Here is a 13929-nt window from a genome sequence, read left to right as displayed (position 1 = left end):
AAGACTTTTTTGTTGCAATCTGTTTCTTTCTACTTTGATTTTAAAAAGACAACGTGTCTCATGTCAACGCATACGTAGTTACTTTGATTGTTATGTGTGTATAATAATGGGTACACCACGCAGTTGTTATTTTCCATGATAGGAAGGCATTTCTTATAACAAAATACTTAATACTTTTGTCAAATTTCTGTTCTAACTGATAAGTATGTTTTTAATCGCCGTTTAGGAATTACTCAATGAGATTTTCTCTCTCGATGTTGTTGACTTTAAGTATGCTCGTTTCATTTTCAGTGAGGTATTTTTTCTGCTTTAATTACACATTGTCCGTTCTCATAATCTTCTGTATGAATATGACGTTTACATTCTTGCCTCAGTCTGTATCTACGTTCTAATGACTTTGTCTTTTATGTAACACATGAAATCTGCATACATCTTTACTTCGTCTATCTGACATAGTGCCGCTGCCTCTCTCAGTAGTACATTCTTGAAATGTATATCATCCTGTATCCTGTATCGGGTTTCCTAACAATTTCCTATTTCCACGTTTACGGCTTTTCTTGTCCAATGTGCACAAAAGAGCCATAAAGCATTTTGTTCGATTTTGCTAGTTAAAATCTTCTTCGTGCAGGAATCGTAAGTAACGACAAATCCATCCATTAATTCATTCAGTATCTATATATCAATTGAAGCGAGTTAGAAACCACCATTTGGTATTACTGTCTGATGATTAATTGATGATACAGATAAAATGTTTGGTAGGAATCTAGAAACCTTTAGTAAATGAAAATACATTTTGCGTCATCAGCACCGTCTACTGTTATGACATACATGCAGTGTAGCCTAGCTTATTGCAAAGTTGTATGTTTGTTTTGTCTAAATTCTTATAAATCCCTTTATCAAGAAGAAATAATGAATTGTAACACATTGCAGGAAGAATCGCTTGTAGCCTAATTCAAGCTTATAAAATTTGCTGGCTTTTATGATACATTATTCAGTATTTTTCATACAAGATGTAACGCTAATTCGCCGGATGATACGCGTCTTCATTGTGATGGAAAAGTCTGATTTAGTGGAAGAAAACAAAAAGAAACTTATATGTGACCTTAATTGTCAACCTTAATGTTTCCATTCTGGTTAATATGTGGATAGGGGCCATCCATTTAGTACGTGCGCAAAAATCTGGCAAAGCTCGACCCCTCCCCCATTCCTGTACACATGCGTACTTTTTTACACCCCACCCCCACCTGCGTACGTACGCTTGACGCACTCCCTCCCTCCAATTTTATAGAACGGCTTATATTTAACCTACGCAGAAACGATCAAGGATTAATAATATTAACGTGGTTAATAAAACAGATAGTCAACCGACGTTGAATGTCTGGCTGCATAAAAAAAATAAGCTGCGTGTCTTTAAACAGTTTGCCCAGTGTCCGATAAAATTCAAACGCCGATTGTCCCCAGTCGAACAAGTTACGTATTAGAATTATTATCGAGGTGTACCCCCCCCCCCCGTTTCCTATGCCTACGTACATTATCAGTAGACCCCCCATGCAAGCGTATGCATTTGGATTAACCTCCCTCATCCTTCATGCGTACGTACTAAATGGACGGCTCCATACTGGTGTACAAATTACGCTCACCACACATATAAGAGATACAAAGATAGCCTATGCATTTAAAGAAAACTATAAGTCTAGAACACAACACAAAGTAAATCGATTGTAAATCTATTAGCTCCCAGTTAGGACCAAAACTGCTGTCGGTCGTTTTTTGCACCGTAAACAAATTCCTGCAAACGCAAAACTTGCCAAAGAGGTTTCTTTTTGAATAGTGGATTGCATGTATAAATGCGAAAAAGGAATACTTAACATTTTTTAATGCATATGAATGCTAATTGGTTGCCTCATTTTTTTTCGCAGATTTTCACACACACTTCACACACACGCACACACACACTCTCTCTCTCTCTCTCTCTCTCGTTGATAATAGCCCATAAACAAAGAAGGTTCCCAAGGTTTCGAGCTAAAGAAGCTCTTTCTTAAGGGAAGAAACGATATGCAACAACAAAACAAACACTAAAGACAGATGTTATGGTAGTTTTTGAGTCCCATACGTTTCAACGGAAGAGAATTATAAAAAAATACAGAAGATGAAATTGATAGACTTTCTTAAAACGGACACACTAAATATATATTTTATGCTGCAACGAGCCTAACAGTTTTATAATAAAAATTAAAGGGATTATCTTACATATGTACTTTATATGTGTGTTCATTTGTTTATAATTAGATATGTAGTGATTGTTTCCAACGTGTAACCCCAATCTACTACGTTTAACAAACGAGTTCACTACATCTCTACACACCTTCTGATGACATGTCCTATTGGTGATCAGAGTAAAAACGTTTTTGAAACGTATTCTGATTCCAAATGCATTGTCCTCTAGGTTACCGAATATATATATATATATATATATATATATATATATATATATATATATATATATATATATATATATATATATATATATATATATATATATATATATATATATAACACGTGATTTAACTCGATTGCGATTTTTAAAAAAAATATATATAACCGTGGTTAAGATTTTTGTGGACAGAATCTGCCTTTCGGAATCTGTCAATAAATTGCAGGTAAAACTGAAGATTTCCCAATGAGAAAGTCAAGGCATTGATAAAGCTATTAGGATTGCCAGAGTTATAATGTGACCATCATAGCTGGGATGGTTATGAAGCACAACTGGGATGTTTGTTTCCTTTGGGTGTCTACTCACTTTGAAGGTACATGCAATGTGAACTGTTTCACGGTATTTGCCAGTTATATGGCAGTAGTCTCGCATCATACAAACCTGTCTACATAGTTCAAAGGTATTAAATCTACCCAAAAACGGTATATCTGATTAGTTATATTTGTCAAAATGTTGTAATTAACCACGTACGTTTGCGTTTCGCAGCAATAGTATTAGTCCGGGTGCGGCGTAAGCATGACTGATAACAACTGTATTGCACAGGGGTCTGTTCTTGGACATGTTCTTTTCATTCTGTACACTCGGTCGCTCTCAAGTGTCATACATCAACATCCAGTGTCTCACCAGTTGTACGCTGATGACACCCAAATATTCAAATCTAGTCACAAAACTGAAGTTGATGCTACCATCCAAGGTGTAGAGAGGTGCATTTCTGATGTGCAATCATGGATGACATGTAACACGATGCAGCTGAATCATGATAAACCTGAGACCATTCTGATCACAACACAAAGACTTTCTCATTCACATCCTTTACCTCAAACAATAAATATCAGGAACACCAACATTAAATTCACACAATGAGTACGAAACCTAGGTGTTACTCTGGACAGTACTCTCACATTGCACCAACATGTCATGAACATATGCAAGGCTGCATATCTTTAGCTGAGACGCATCAGCTCTGTTCGCAAATATCTTTCAGTTGATGCCACTAAAACACTTGTGTGTTCATTAGTACTTTCAAGACTGGACTATTGTAACTCAATTACGTCTGGTTCATCTCAATATCTGCTCCAGAAACTTCAAAAAGTTCAAAACACTGCTGCTCTGATCATACTTAGAGTACCACGATCAGAGCACACCTCCCCGCTACTCTGTACCCTATACTGGCTATCCATTCGATCCAGAATCAAACACAAAATTTGTTGTCTGTGCTACGTTTCACTGTCGGACTCTAGTCCAACATACCTATCCGACCTCACCCAAGTGTATACAACAGCAAGATACTTACGCTCCTCTTCTGACAATCGTATACTCATTATTCCAAGTATGAAAACAAAGTCATATGGACAGCGTTCTTTTGCATACCAGGTCCCAGCAACATGGAATGAATTGCCCACTGAACTTATACACAAAGACACAGTGATCACATTCAAGAGGGCTCTCAAAACTCACTTATTTCGACTGCAAGAACAAACTTAAAGACCTAATAATATTTCCTACCTTAAATATTCTCAGCATGTTTTTTTTAATGTTTTCTAATTTCATGGTGTTTGTTTTTGTAATCATATCATTATATATTTGTTACCTTATAGGTGTTGTCTAATGTTGTAAAGCGCTTAGAGCTTCTAAAGATTAGGCGCTATACAAAGTCCTCATTATTATTATTATTATTATTTATTATTATTATTATTATTATTATTATTCAGGTCTGTCTCTCAGAAAGGCTTAGCCGGGTTCCCAAACATCTTTAGATTTCGTTCACCTGAGAACACAATTTTAAATCTAATCAAGGTTCCGTTATTCACTTCAGACTGTTTCAAAACCCCAACATAAAAGTCGGGTAAGAAAACTAAGAATTGTCGAAGAAACTAGCACAACATTGAACAATAACACCATTTTGTTCAGATATTTCTCTTTTAAATGTTTCAGGAAGCATATAATATGGATGAAGAGTCGCAATTCCAACAGACCTTCCTCAAATTACCTTCATCGTTTGGACTTAAAATTAAAGAGCTCAGCAAAAGAAAGCACTTAGAGTCGCATAAGAGAAAGCTAGAGCTGAAATGCGAGGCCAATGAATTTGAAATAACTACGGAATGGACAAGAGCCTATAATCTTCTCTGTTTTCTACATTGGAAAGCAGATAATAGAGACGAAGCTTATGAATATAACAGAAAAGCTTTGGATTTGGAAAAAGGAAATATTGTTGCTCTTTGCAATCGAGCTTGGATGCAATGGCAGGATGGCCAGTTGACGGAGGCAAACGAGAAATTGACTGAAGTAGAAATATTGACACAATCAAAACAAGATCTTCTACTCCAAGGAAAAGCAGAAATCGCCTGTTCCTACGCCACTTTTGGCCCACGCTATTTTTCCCATTCAATAAATATGTACAATACGTTGCTCGGTGAAATAAATGACAAAGATATCGATGCAAAATGGGTGCAACTTTGGAAGTTGGACCTGGGAATCATTTATAGGAAATTTTGCAATTCCGGAAACATATTGCCAAAAGAAGATTGGAGGGAGAGAAACATCAATGCCTGTATTGAAAACGCTTCTCATCTTTTCTACGAAGTAATTCGTTCCAATTCTCCAGCTAGATGGAAAGGCCTATGTTTTGCGTCCCTCGCAGAGCTTTCATATCACATCGCTGCTGGGATACACCGCACAAAGAGTCAAAAAGAATTGTTCCCAAAGGAAATTGCATGCAAAGATATTGGATGTTTACTTAACTTTGCTCTGGCAGAATGTGCAGAGGATTCACAAGTGTTAAGAATATGTGGAAAGCAATTCAAATATTTACGGAATCTAGACAAAGCAGAAGAAATACTGAGGAAATCCGTCAGCATCTTGGAGACTTCATATGGCCACCACCATCTTGCGCTGGTCCTAAAGAAAAGGTTAATAAAGAGAATTTTTGAAAGAAGAAGAAGTAATATATTCAGAAGCTCTGAAATTAACCGGTGTGTACGTACTGAGAACGTATGTAATGTACAGCCAAACATTGAAACGGCTGAGCATCATCAGTTTAGAAGATCACAATCTCCCATATCCTCTGAAGAAAAGCGACAGAAGGCAGCAGCAAAGGGCTATAGTCGTGTCTGTAGTATACCGGCTGACGAGAAGGAAGCTGTAGACGAAATTATGTCACATTTGGATAAAGCAATACAATTCGGAAATGAATGGGCTTCTTTTGAAAAGGGATTGATGTATAGGCATATGAAAGAGTACAAGAAGGCCATTGATACATTCTTAAAGACCTTACGTATGCAAGAATTAGCCACCGCTACTGTCACAGTATGCTGCTATGAACACCTTGGTGCCTGTTGCAGAGATCTTGCTGAAAAAGAGGTAGATCCTGAGAAAAGGAGAAAGTTGGAAGCAGATGCTATTATATATTTTCGAAAAGCAATAGAAACGATAGCATATAAAGCCAGTCAAGAACTTTATTGCTTGAAAGATGGTTGGATGGCATATTCATCGGTGAAAGACATGTTCAAACCACAAACGAAAGATCTCGGAACTTTGAAAATCCTTGCAGAGCTCAGCAGAATTCTGAAAGAATATGGTGATACACTTGTTTTCTATGAGCAGATTATTGAACTTGATGAGAAACAAGCAAATGATCCTGCAATAATCCGTGGAAAGATTCATATTTTGCTGGAAGAAAGGCGTTTTGAACAAGCAGCAGTTTTGCTAGACCTTCAGAGTTGCACGGAGGGGAAATTCAAAATTAGTGAAGAGTTCTGTAAGTTGGTATATCTTAAGTGTGCCTTCCAGTTGCTTGGTACTAACAAAAAGGAAGAATCTGGACAAAGATTTCGACAGGCGTTTGATGTAGGTTACGTAGACAAATCTGGAGCAGAGTCAGATTTTGATATTTTCTTCCTGTACGATGAAGAAGTCGAGACTGGAAAGAACGAAAATCTAGCACCTGCATCTGCTCTTGCAAAAATGTTCACGGAGATTTTGCCTGGAACTCATGGATTACGAACCACAAGAAACAGTGAGAATGTCATGCCCGGCAGATGGAAGCGACAAGAGCAAACACGTCAAATGGAATCAAGCATCAATATTATTTTGATACTGGATATAAATGAAGAGCCACAAGGTGAACTAGATTACTTCATCCAGATAGCCCAGAAAATTGATGAAGGAAAGAAATCGAAACTTAGTCTAATCATTGTAGATGGATGTACTTGTCCATCAGAACTCACTGCTTTTCCAATAATTTATTTTGAGAAAAAATTACTGGAACACAAAGATGATTTCATCATGTGGGCCGAAAAATTCATTTACTGTTTGCTTGGTGTCCACGAGGGTGAAGATTAGCAACCGAATATGTACTAACTTAATTGGATTTTGGGTGCAAATAGTGAGTGAATCACTTCTTTATTTGATATTTCTCGAGAATGCTATGATGATATCATATAAAAAGTGTGCAAATTCTTCGAACGGGGTGACATGTTACTGACAACATATAATAAGATGGAACAACTGGTGTTTGCTGTGCGGTAGTTATACATATCCTCGCAATTTATGTTAGTATTTTTGCTTGTAAAGAGGAGTGCGTAAACGAATAATTCAAATTTATCGTATTAATTTTGTATTATTACTTCTCTGTTATAATGCCCTTATGCCGTTTCTCTTGGTTCTTGTTCCGAGGACGATACACCCCAGAATCATCTTCTGTGTACAGCTTTCGCGTTTATATAAATTGGTATCATCCGCTGACGTATCACGATACCAGAAATGTCTGTTTATAATTGGTCCATCCCGTTGCTCGTACACGGATGCTTAAACGAACAGCTGACTGGAGTGACATGGAAAATCACTACAATACCAGTGTCTCCTGGCAATGCCTCACACATTTGAAAACAAACAAGTATATAATGAAAACAACATTTGAATTAAGCGAATATATCAAGTAACAAATAGTAAATCAGTCAGAGAAGTTTGCAAGATACATTAAGTTTACGATATGTGTACATTCTCCGTATTCTGATATAAGAATCGTACGATCAAAGATTTCCAATTCTACGGCTTTGTGAATGACATTATTCAAACCTTTTGGCTTCTCCTGTCGAATGCGAAATTACATAACTTTGTCTACCAGTGCGTAAAAAAAGTCTCTTTTGCCAGAACTTCAGTTTCGTAGTCTGTCGCTTTTGCAAATCTCAGATAAATATACTGATACTTTGTCCAAGATCAGGAAGTGTTTCTTCTGCTCTGTTTTCTATCTTTCAGCTTCGCTCTCAGCAAGTCATTTTGTTTGGGAGTTGACAATTGTTTCCCACTCTTGACATGCAGTCATATTTCTCACCGGAACTCTCCCTCCGCAGTTCCATAAAGAGTACAAAGATTTTTGCCGCCATGAAAACTTGACCTGCAACACAAAGCAAGAGTTCAATTTATGTCACTGCTATTGTTAGGTATGATAAAATTGAAGATACATTTGTTTCTTTCAAGAAACATTTAAAACGAGTGAGTCTTTTAAATTCGTTTGGCTGAAGACGAAAACATTACTTGTTACATTATGTCATTTTGTTTCAAGTTAATTTACTAACGCATGTACAAAATAAAGTCTTAATGTCGAGATTAGTTTAAAGTATATGAGAAGAAGGTTATTAAATTTGTACTGTGAACTGTTTTGTTAATTCATTGTATAAGTGGGCAATCGCAAACATGTCTGTCACTGCCATGGCATTTGATCCACCTGAATAATTTTCAGTAAAAACTCAAAACCCGTTTCATTCACGCCAGACGTGTTATCTAATTATTTTGATTCTCCTTCAAATACGTTCCCCAATCACATTAACAATATGATACAAGTGCACTGCTCCCGAATTTAGCCCTACTACAAAGACAAAAATCATTTTTTCTGTCCATTTCATATAGACAAAAGAGCAATACCTCGGGTTAGCTACCGTTCCTTGCCACTGCTCGGTATCGCCTGATTTAAAGCTTCGCTTGCTCAACACAGGTGGCCCCGAGTGGCCGAGTGGTCTAAAGCGCTCTCCGTTACGGATCACTGCCATCTCACCTCTGTCTGCGTGGGTTCGAGTCTCGGATTCAGCCAATGTGGGTATGTAAGAAAGCGTGCCAGTAGCGTTTCGTGGGTTGGTGGTTCTTTCCGGGGTTTTCCCGGGTTCTTCCTCCATCATTAATACTGGCCGCCATGTATAGCCTATCGTGTGCTGAAAAATGGCATTAAACCCTACAACAACAACAACAACAACAACAGTATCAACACAGTACGTGACACCCTTCCTCTTCACCCCTTCTTACGCTGGTACCACCAGCCAGAGAAATGGTCACTAATCGCCAGACGGGCATTGGAGTTTGTGTAAAAACACAACATCCAGGTGTTTATTCAAGTTTTCTCATACAGAATTCAAGATTAAGACGGCGAGATCAATCCACTTCTCCACTAGAAAACACGAGTATGCCATCAGTCTCGATCTGACTGATGCATATTTTCATGTTCCTATCAGTTCAGCATCACAAAATTTCCTTCGGTTTGCTGACTGCGAAACAGTTTATCTGTTCAATGTCCAACTCTTTCGCCTTAATATCAACCCGTACGCTTTTACCAAGATTACGAATTGAGTCACCGCTATTCCGATCAACATCATCTACGGCAACGGCAGCGTGTTTCGACTACATCCTCCAGAATCGATTCTACTCAAAGGCAGGAAAGATCTCCTTTCACTTTTACATCGTCTTAGGCTATCATGTGAATTAGGGAAAATCCGATTTTCATCTATCCCAGTGTTTTTCCACTGGGTATGTAATTTCTCACGAACCTCAATCGGGTACGGTTTCCCGTGATCTCGTAAGAAGAATCGTAGAACTGTTCGATTCCGTTTCCAACAAGACTTAGATTTCAGCAAGAGAGTTCCTTGCAATACCTCGGATTGTTCAATGCGGCAGCGGACTTGATTCTGCTAGGCTGTATTCATATGTGCCACTTACTACTTGTTATTTCTAACTCATTGGCGCCCATTCTACATTCCCCTGATTCAACAAAGCATGATCGTACGATCATTCCTGGGACAGTGGCCCACCGAGGGTTGGCTGATATAGGGGGTCCCTATGGAAAAACCTCAAGCGGAAATGACAGTATGTACATATGCCAGTACATATGTCAAGGGTGCCCACATGTTGCCGGACTTAACTACGGCCAGTGGGAGCCTGGTGATCGGCCTCTCTACATCAGCCTTATAGAAATGAAGACTGTCATAAACGCCTTCCAATTCAAGAAAGGAAAACGGTCATTGTATCAAACAACTCTGTAGTTGTGACCTGCATCCTCAAACAAGGGTCACCAAATCACCTGGCCCCTGGCCTGTGTTCTGATTTAACGATTTCTACGTTGGTGGGAATAACTCGATATCAATGCACCAATCCGACATATCACTGGGGACGCAAGGCCATAGCAGATGTTCTATCTAGGAAGGGTCAGGTTATTCATCCATTAGTCTTTCTTCGGATTTTCGCGCGTTGGGGGGGGGGGGGGTGATCATAGACCTTTTTGCAACAAGGTGAAAACATAAGCTGCTCACCTTAGTCTCCACAGTTCCAGACACACATGCTTTGGTCGTGTGTGAACGCACTATCAATTAGCTTGAAAGGGTTCCATACATTCGTCTTACCCTCCCAAGGTCTTGGTACCACATATAATCCAGAAAGCTATGGGATCAGAGCTCCAAAATGAATATGATTACCCTCTCTAAGATGAGTCAAGTTCTTGGTCACAGATCTCGAATCTTCTCAAAGAGCCATCGTTTCTAGTGTTACCCCTTCCTGAACCGTCGTCTTCACGCATGGTTCTTGTCCGGATAGCCTTGTGGAACAAATAATTTAAACCCTATATTATGGAAGGAATCTCGCGAGAAAAAGGCCCTCCAATCTGAAGGCTTATGATGGAAAATGGCACATGCAGCGAATGGTTCCAAATTAGTAATATCGTTCCAGTGAGTTCCTCTTTTCCCTAACAGGCCTACTTGTATTTTTCTGGCTCTTCAATCAGAATAAGCTGGCTTCAATTACTATCACAATCTACCGCTCAGTGATCTGTGACACATTCGGACGTCATGGCAGATACAATATCATGATAAAGACCTATTGAATTTGTTAACTAATTTGAAATGCATCAACTAAGATCACTCAGCCTGTTTCCTAAATGTAATCTGACCTGGGTTCTACCATGGCTCAATTCAAATAAGTTCGAGAGTTAGGCCGCGCTTCGCTTAAGCTACTGTTATCATACACAGTCTGTTTCCGTGATAGCCATAGTCACAGCATGTAAGATGAGCAAATTACATGCCGTTTCAATTGACCCTCAATATCTTCAGATCAGATGATTGTTTGGTCCTCTTGATGCAGTCAGGCTTTGTAGCCGAAATAGGTTTCCGTCAGTTGGCAATTAAAGACCACCTGATATAAGCACTCTCACCTCCATAGAATAGTCGAGAGCAGTGGTTATGCAAGACCCTGTTCGCGCTCTCAAGTTCTACTTGAAACGCACGGTGGCAATTATGCTCAAACGAATATTTCTTCCGGTGAAACCTGGAAAGTTGGATAACACTCCATAGGACATATCTAAGCTGTTGAGGTGGGATTTACACTCGGCGTACTTTGAAGTATCACCAGAGATAATAGAAGTGGTTGACTTATATGCAGTCACCAAACCGAATTTAGAGTCAGCAAAGCCTAGAATCTTAACTGGATTCGCCAGTCAAATTTTGTTGGTGGGAAGACTTATATATTCATCTTCTTAACCAAATAGAGGTCAGAATCAAGTGACCTTAGGTTGTGTTGCTTATCAATTAGGAGAATGAGTTATCGTTCACGCGTGGAATCTAGCTTATTTCCCTAGAAGGTTACCCGAGATTGAGGTCGGATGCTCAGCATTTCCACCTCCTATTACCTATTATAATAGCTTAAAAACTAGCAAGACCTGGCGTGGCAAGGTGAGATAATAGGCAAGAGTTATTGCCCTTGATCTATATGAAATAGACTGAAAAATTCGAATTTTATAAAATAGGACTGGATTCGGGAGTTAGTAGACTTCTATCGGTACATTAATATGATCGGGTACGTATTCTCAGAGAAACAAAAAATATACTTGGTAAATAATTCACAAACGTTTTCTTAACACGGACAACTTAACAGCCGCGTGAGTTTGTGGTTTAACAGAACTACAAAAGAACTAGAAAGACAGCGGAAAGCACAAGAAACTATAAACGTTTTATTTGAGTCTGAAAGTCTCGATGATTTTTTATACTCACAGTACTTAATATTATATTAGAAACAAATGTATAAAATTAAATTTAGTGTATTCGTTACATGTTAGTAAAAATTAAGCAAGTATTATGTGGTTTTTTTTTACATTTTTGTCACATGCATATTAATTCCAGAGAAATGATATTTTGATATCTCCCTTATCTAATGTTTAGTTAAACTTGTACCAGACTTTTAGATTTTGTCTCGTTAAGAAAAAATTGGAGATATGAGGTGGTATTGTCCCAGTCTTATATCGGACATACATTTGTTCGTCATGCATACCGTTTGAAAGATGAACCTTGACCGGGAAGTATACACTCCCAGTATACCACGTTGTTGTCAAGTGTATTTCCACCCTGCAAGACACAGTATTTTAATGTGAAGTGTTTGAAGAAACTGTATGAGGACATATCACCCGAGAAAATCTTGCAATTTAGAACCTAAAACAGTTTACCCAACAAATTTTAATTATGTTGTGGTGATTCTACATGTGTTGCATATATATATATATATATATATATATATATATATATATATATATATATATATATATATATATATATATATATATATATATATATATATATATATTGTGATCTTCCAATGGCCTCCATGGTTGCCTGTGTCAAAGTCTTTTGTCAGGTAAGTACAGGTTGAATTTATGTTCCTGACATTTCTTCTGGAGTTGACGAGCTGCAAACGCAATGCCTATGGTGACTGATATTTATAAAGCCACACTGACTCTCAAGCAGGAGCCCATGATCAATTTTATGCATAAGGATATTCAGCAGATTTATGGCGAGCATGTTGCATGTTAATGACAGGAGGGAGATACCCCAAAGGTTATCGCAGGATTGTCTGCTGCCTTTCCTCTTGTTCAAATGGACGATGGATGCATCCTTGTACTCCTCCTGTTTATGCCTCTGAATCCACATTGACTGGAAGAGTTTAGTCAGCTTCTGTGTCGTGTGCGAATCTCCGGCTCTGTAGAATTCTGCTGGTATTGTATCCATTCCAAGTGCTTTGACATTCGACAGCAGGTCAGTTGTTTTCACAGTTTTAGCTAGCGTTTGAGGATCAGCATGTGATGTGTTGATTTTAATTTGGGGCAGTGGATCAGGTAGCTCCCCACTGGTAGATGACTCTTGACTGAGGATGTAGCTGAAGTGTTATCCACATCTTTAAAATTTATTTTCTTTGTCAGTAAGCAGTGTGGCGCTGTCAACACGCAGTAGTAGTGATGTTATTGCTTAATGTGGCCCGAAGATTAGCTTAAAAGCATCATGTAAGTTCTCTGTAAGATTCCTTTCTGAATCCCACCTGCCGTATTACTCAGTCGTGAGTCTTAAAACTGAGTTTGCACATGACAGTCCTCTTCATGTTGTTAAATGTTGCTTTACTGGATGATGAAGTGGTGTCTCCTAAGCAGGCTTTCTGTAGCCGATGGTTGTCATTCAGAAGTCTGTGTATGGATGCGTCGTTCTCATAATGTCATGTGTCATAGGATCAATGGTTTTGGATGCAGTCGAGAAAACAAAGTATGTAAAGGATGCCCAAATTTATTTTCTCAGAGTTTATATCGATTGTATTCATTTGACTGCAAAGTTCTTTGACAAATCCCCGTTTCACATTTTCCTGTTTCAATTTGGAGACATTAAGTTCTTTAAGCACTTTTGGTTGTCAGCAATTCTGAATCTGGATATTGAATTTAAAGACTATGAGTCTGTAGTTAGTCCAGCGTTCTGCCATTCTTATGGTCATCGTCATACGGACATGATGCACGTGTCTTCTGAAGATGACGTAGTCAATTAGGTGCCATTATCTTGATCATGGGTGCATCCAATGCGTCTTTTTATGGTTTGGCAGGCTGCAAGACTGTGTTGACGATTACGATGTGGATGTTCTTAGGAGAAGGACCTCATTGCTCTAGTTGCCAATGACATCTGGCCATGTTTGGTAATACGTGCCAACTCTTGCATTGAATTTAAAAAGGACGAGGAGCTTGTCTTCCTTTTGTACTTCTACAGGAGGAGACTCCAGGTCCTCATAAAAAAAGATTGTGATCTTGTCTGGGTTTGTATTGGTGGATGCATATACATTGCTGATAGGTGTATGTATTTGTTTTAGACTGTGGGAGT

General features: G+C 38.5%; 1 protein-coding gene across 5 annotated transcripts in view; it reads left to right on the top strand.

The window, feature by feature from the left end:
- LOC149786312 (uncharacterized) overlaps positions 1–8148 on the top strand; it is a 29338-nt gene extending 21190 nt beyond the window's left edge. For all 5 annotated transcript variants that reach the window (XM_089976700.1, XM_089976705.1, XM_089976704.1 and 2 more), the window contains one exon: positions 4430–8148. In XM_089976700.1, coding sequence (XP_089832826.1) covers positions 4442–6835 — 2394 coding nt within the window. In that variant the 5' untranslated portion in view covers positions 4430–4441 and the 3' untranslated portion in view covers positions 6836–8148. The remainder of the gene's footprint in view (positions 1–4429) is intronic.
- The last annotated feature ends 5781 nt before the right edge of the window (positions 8149–13929 follow it).

Source organism: Sinohyriopsis cumingii, chromosome 12 (assembly GCF_028554795.1).
Source record: "Sinohyriopsis cumingii isolate HCF-2022 chromosome 12, ASM2855479v2, whole genome shotgun sequence".
Classification (NCBI taxonomy): Eukaryota; Metazoa; Mollusca; class Bivalvia; order Unionida; family Unionidae; genus Sinohyriopsis; species Sinohyriopsis cumingii.
Note: the sequence above shows the minus strand (reverse complement) of the source record. Positions and strands in the feature narration are given on the sequence as shown.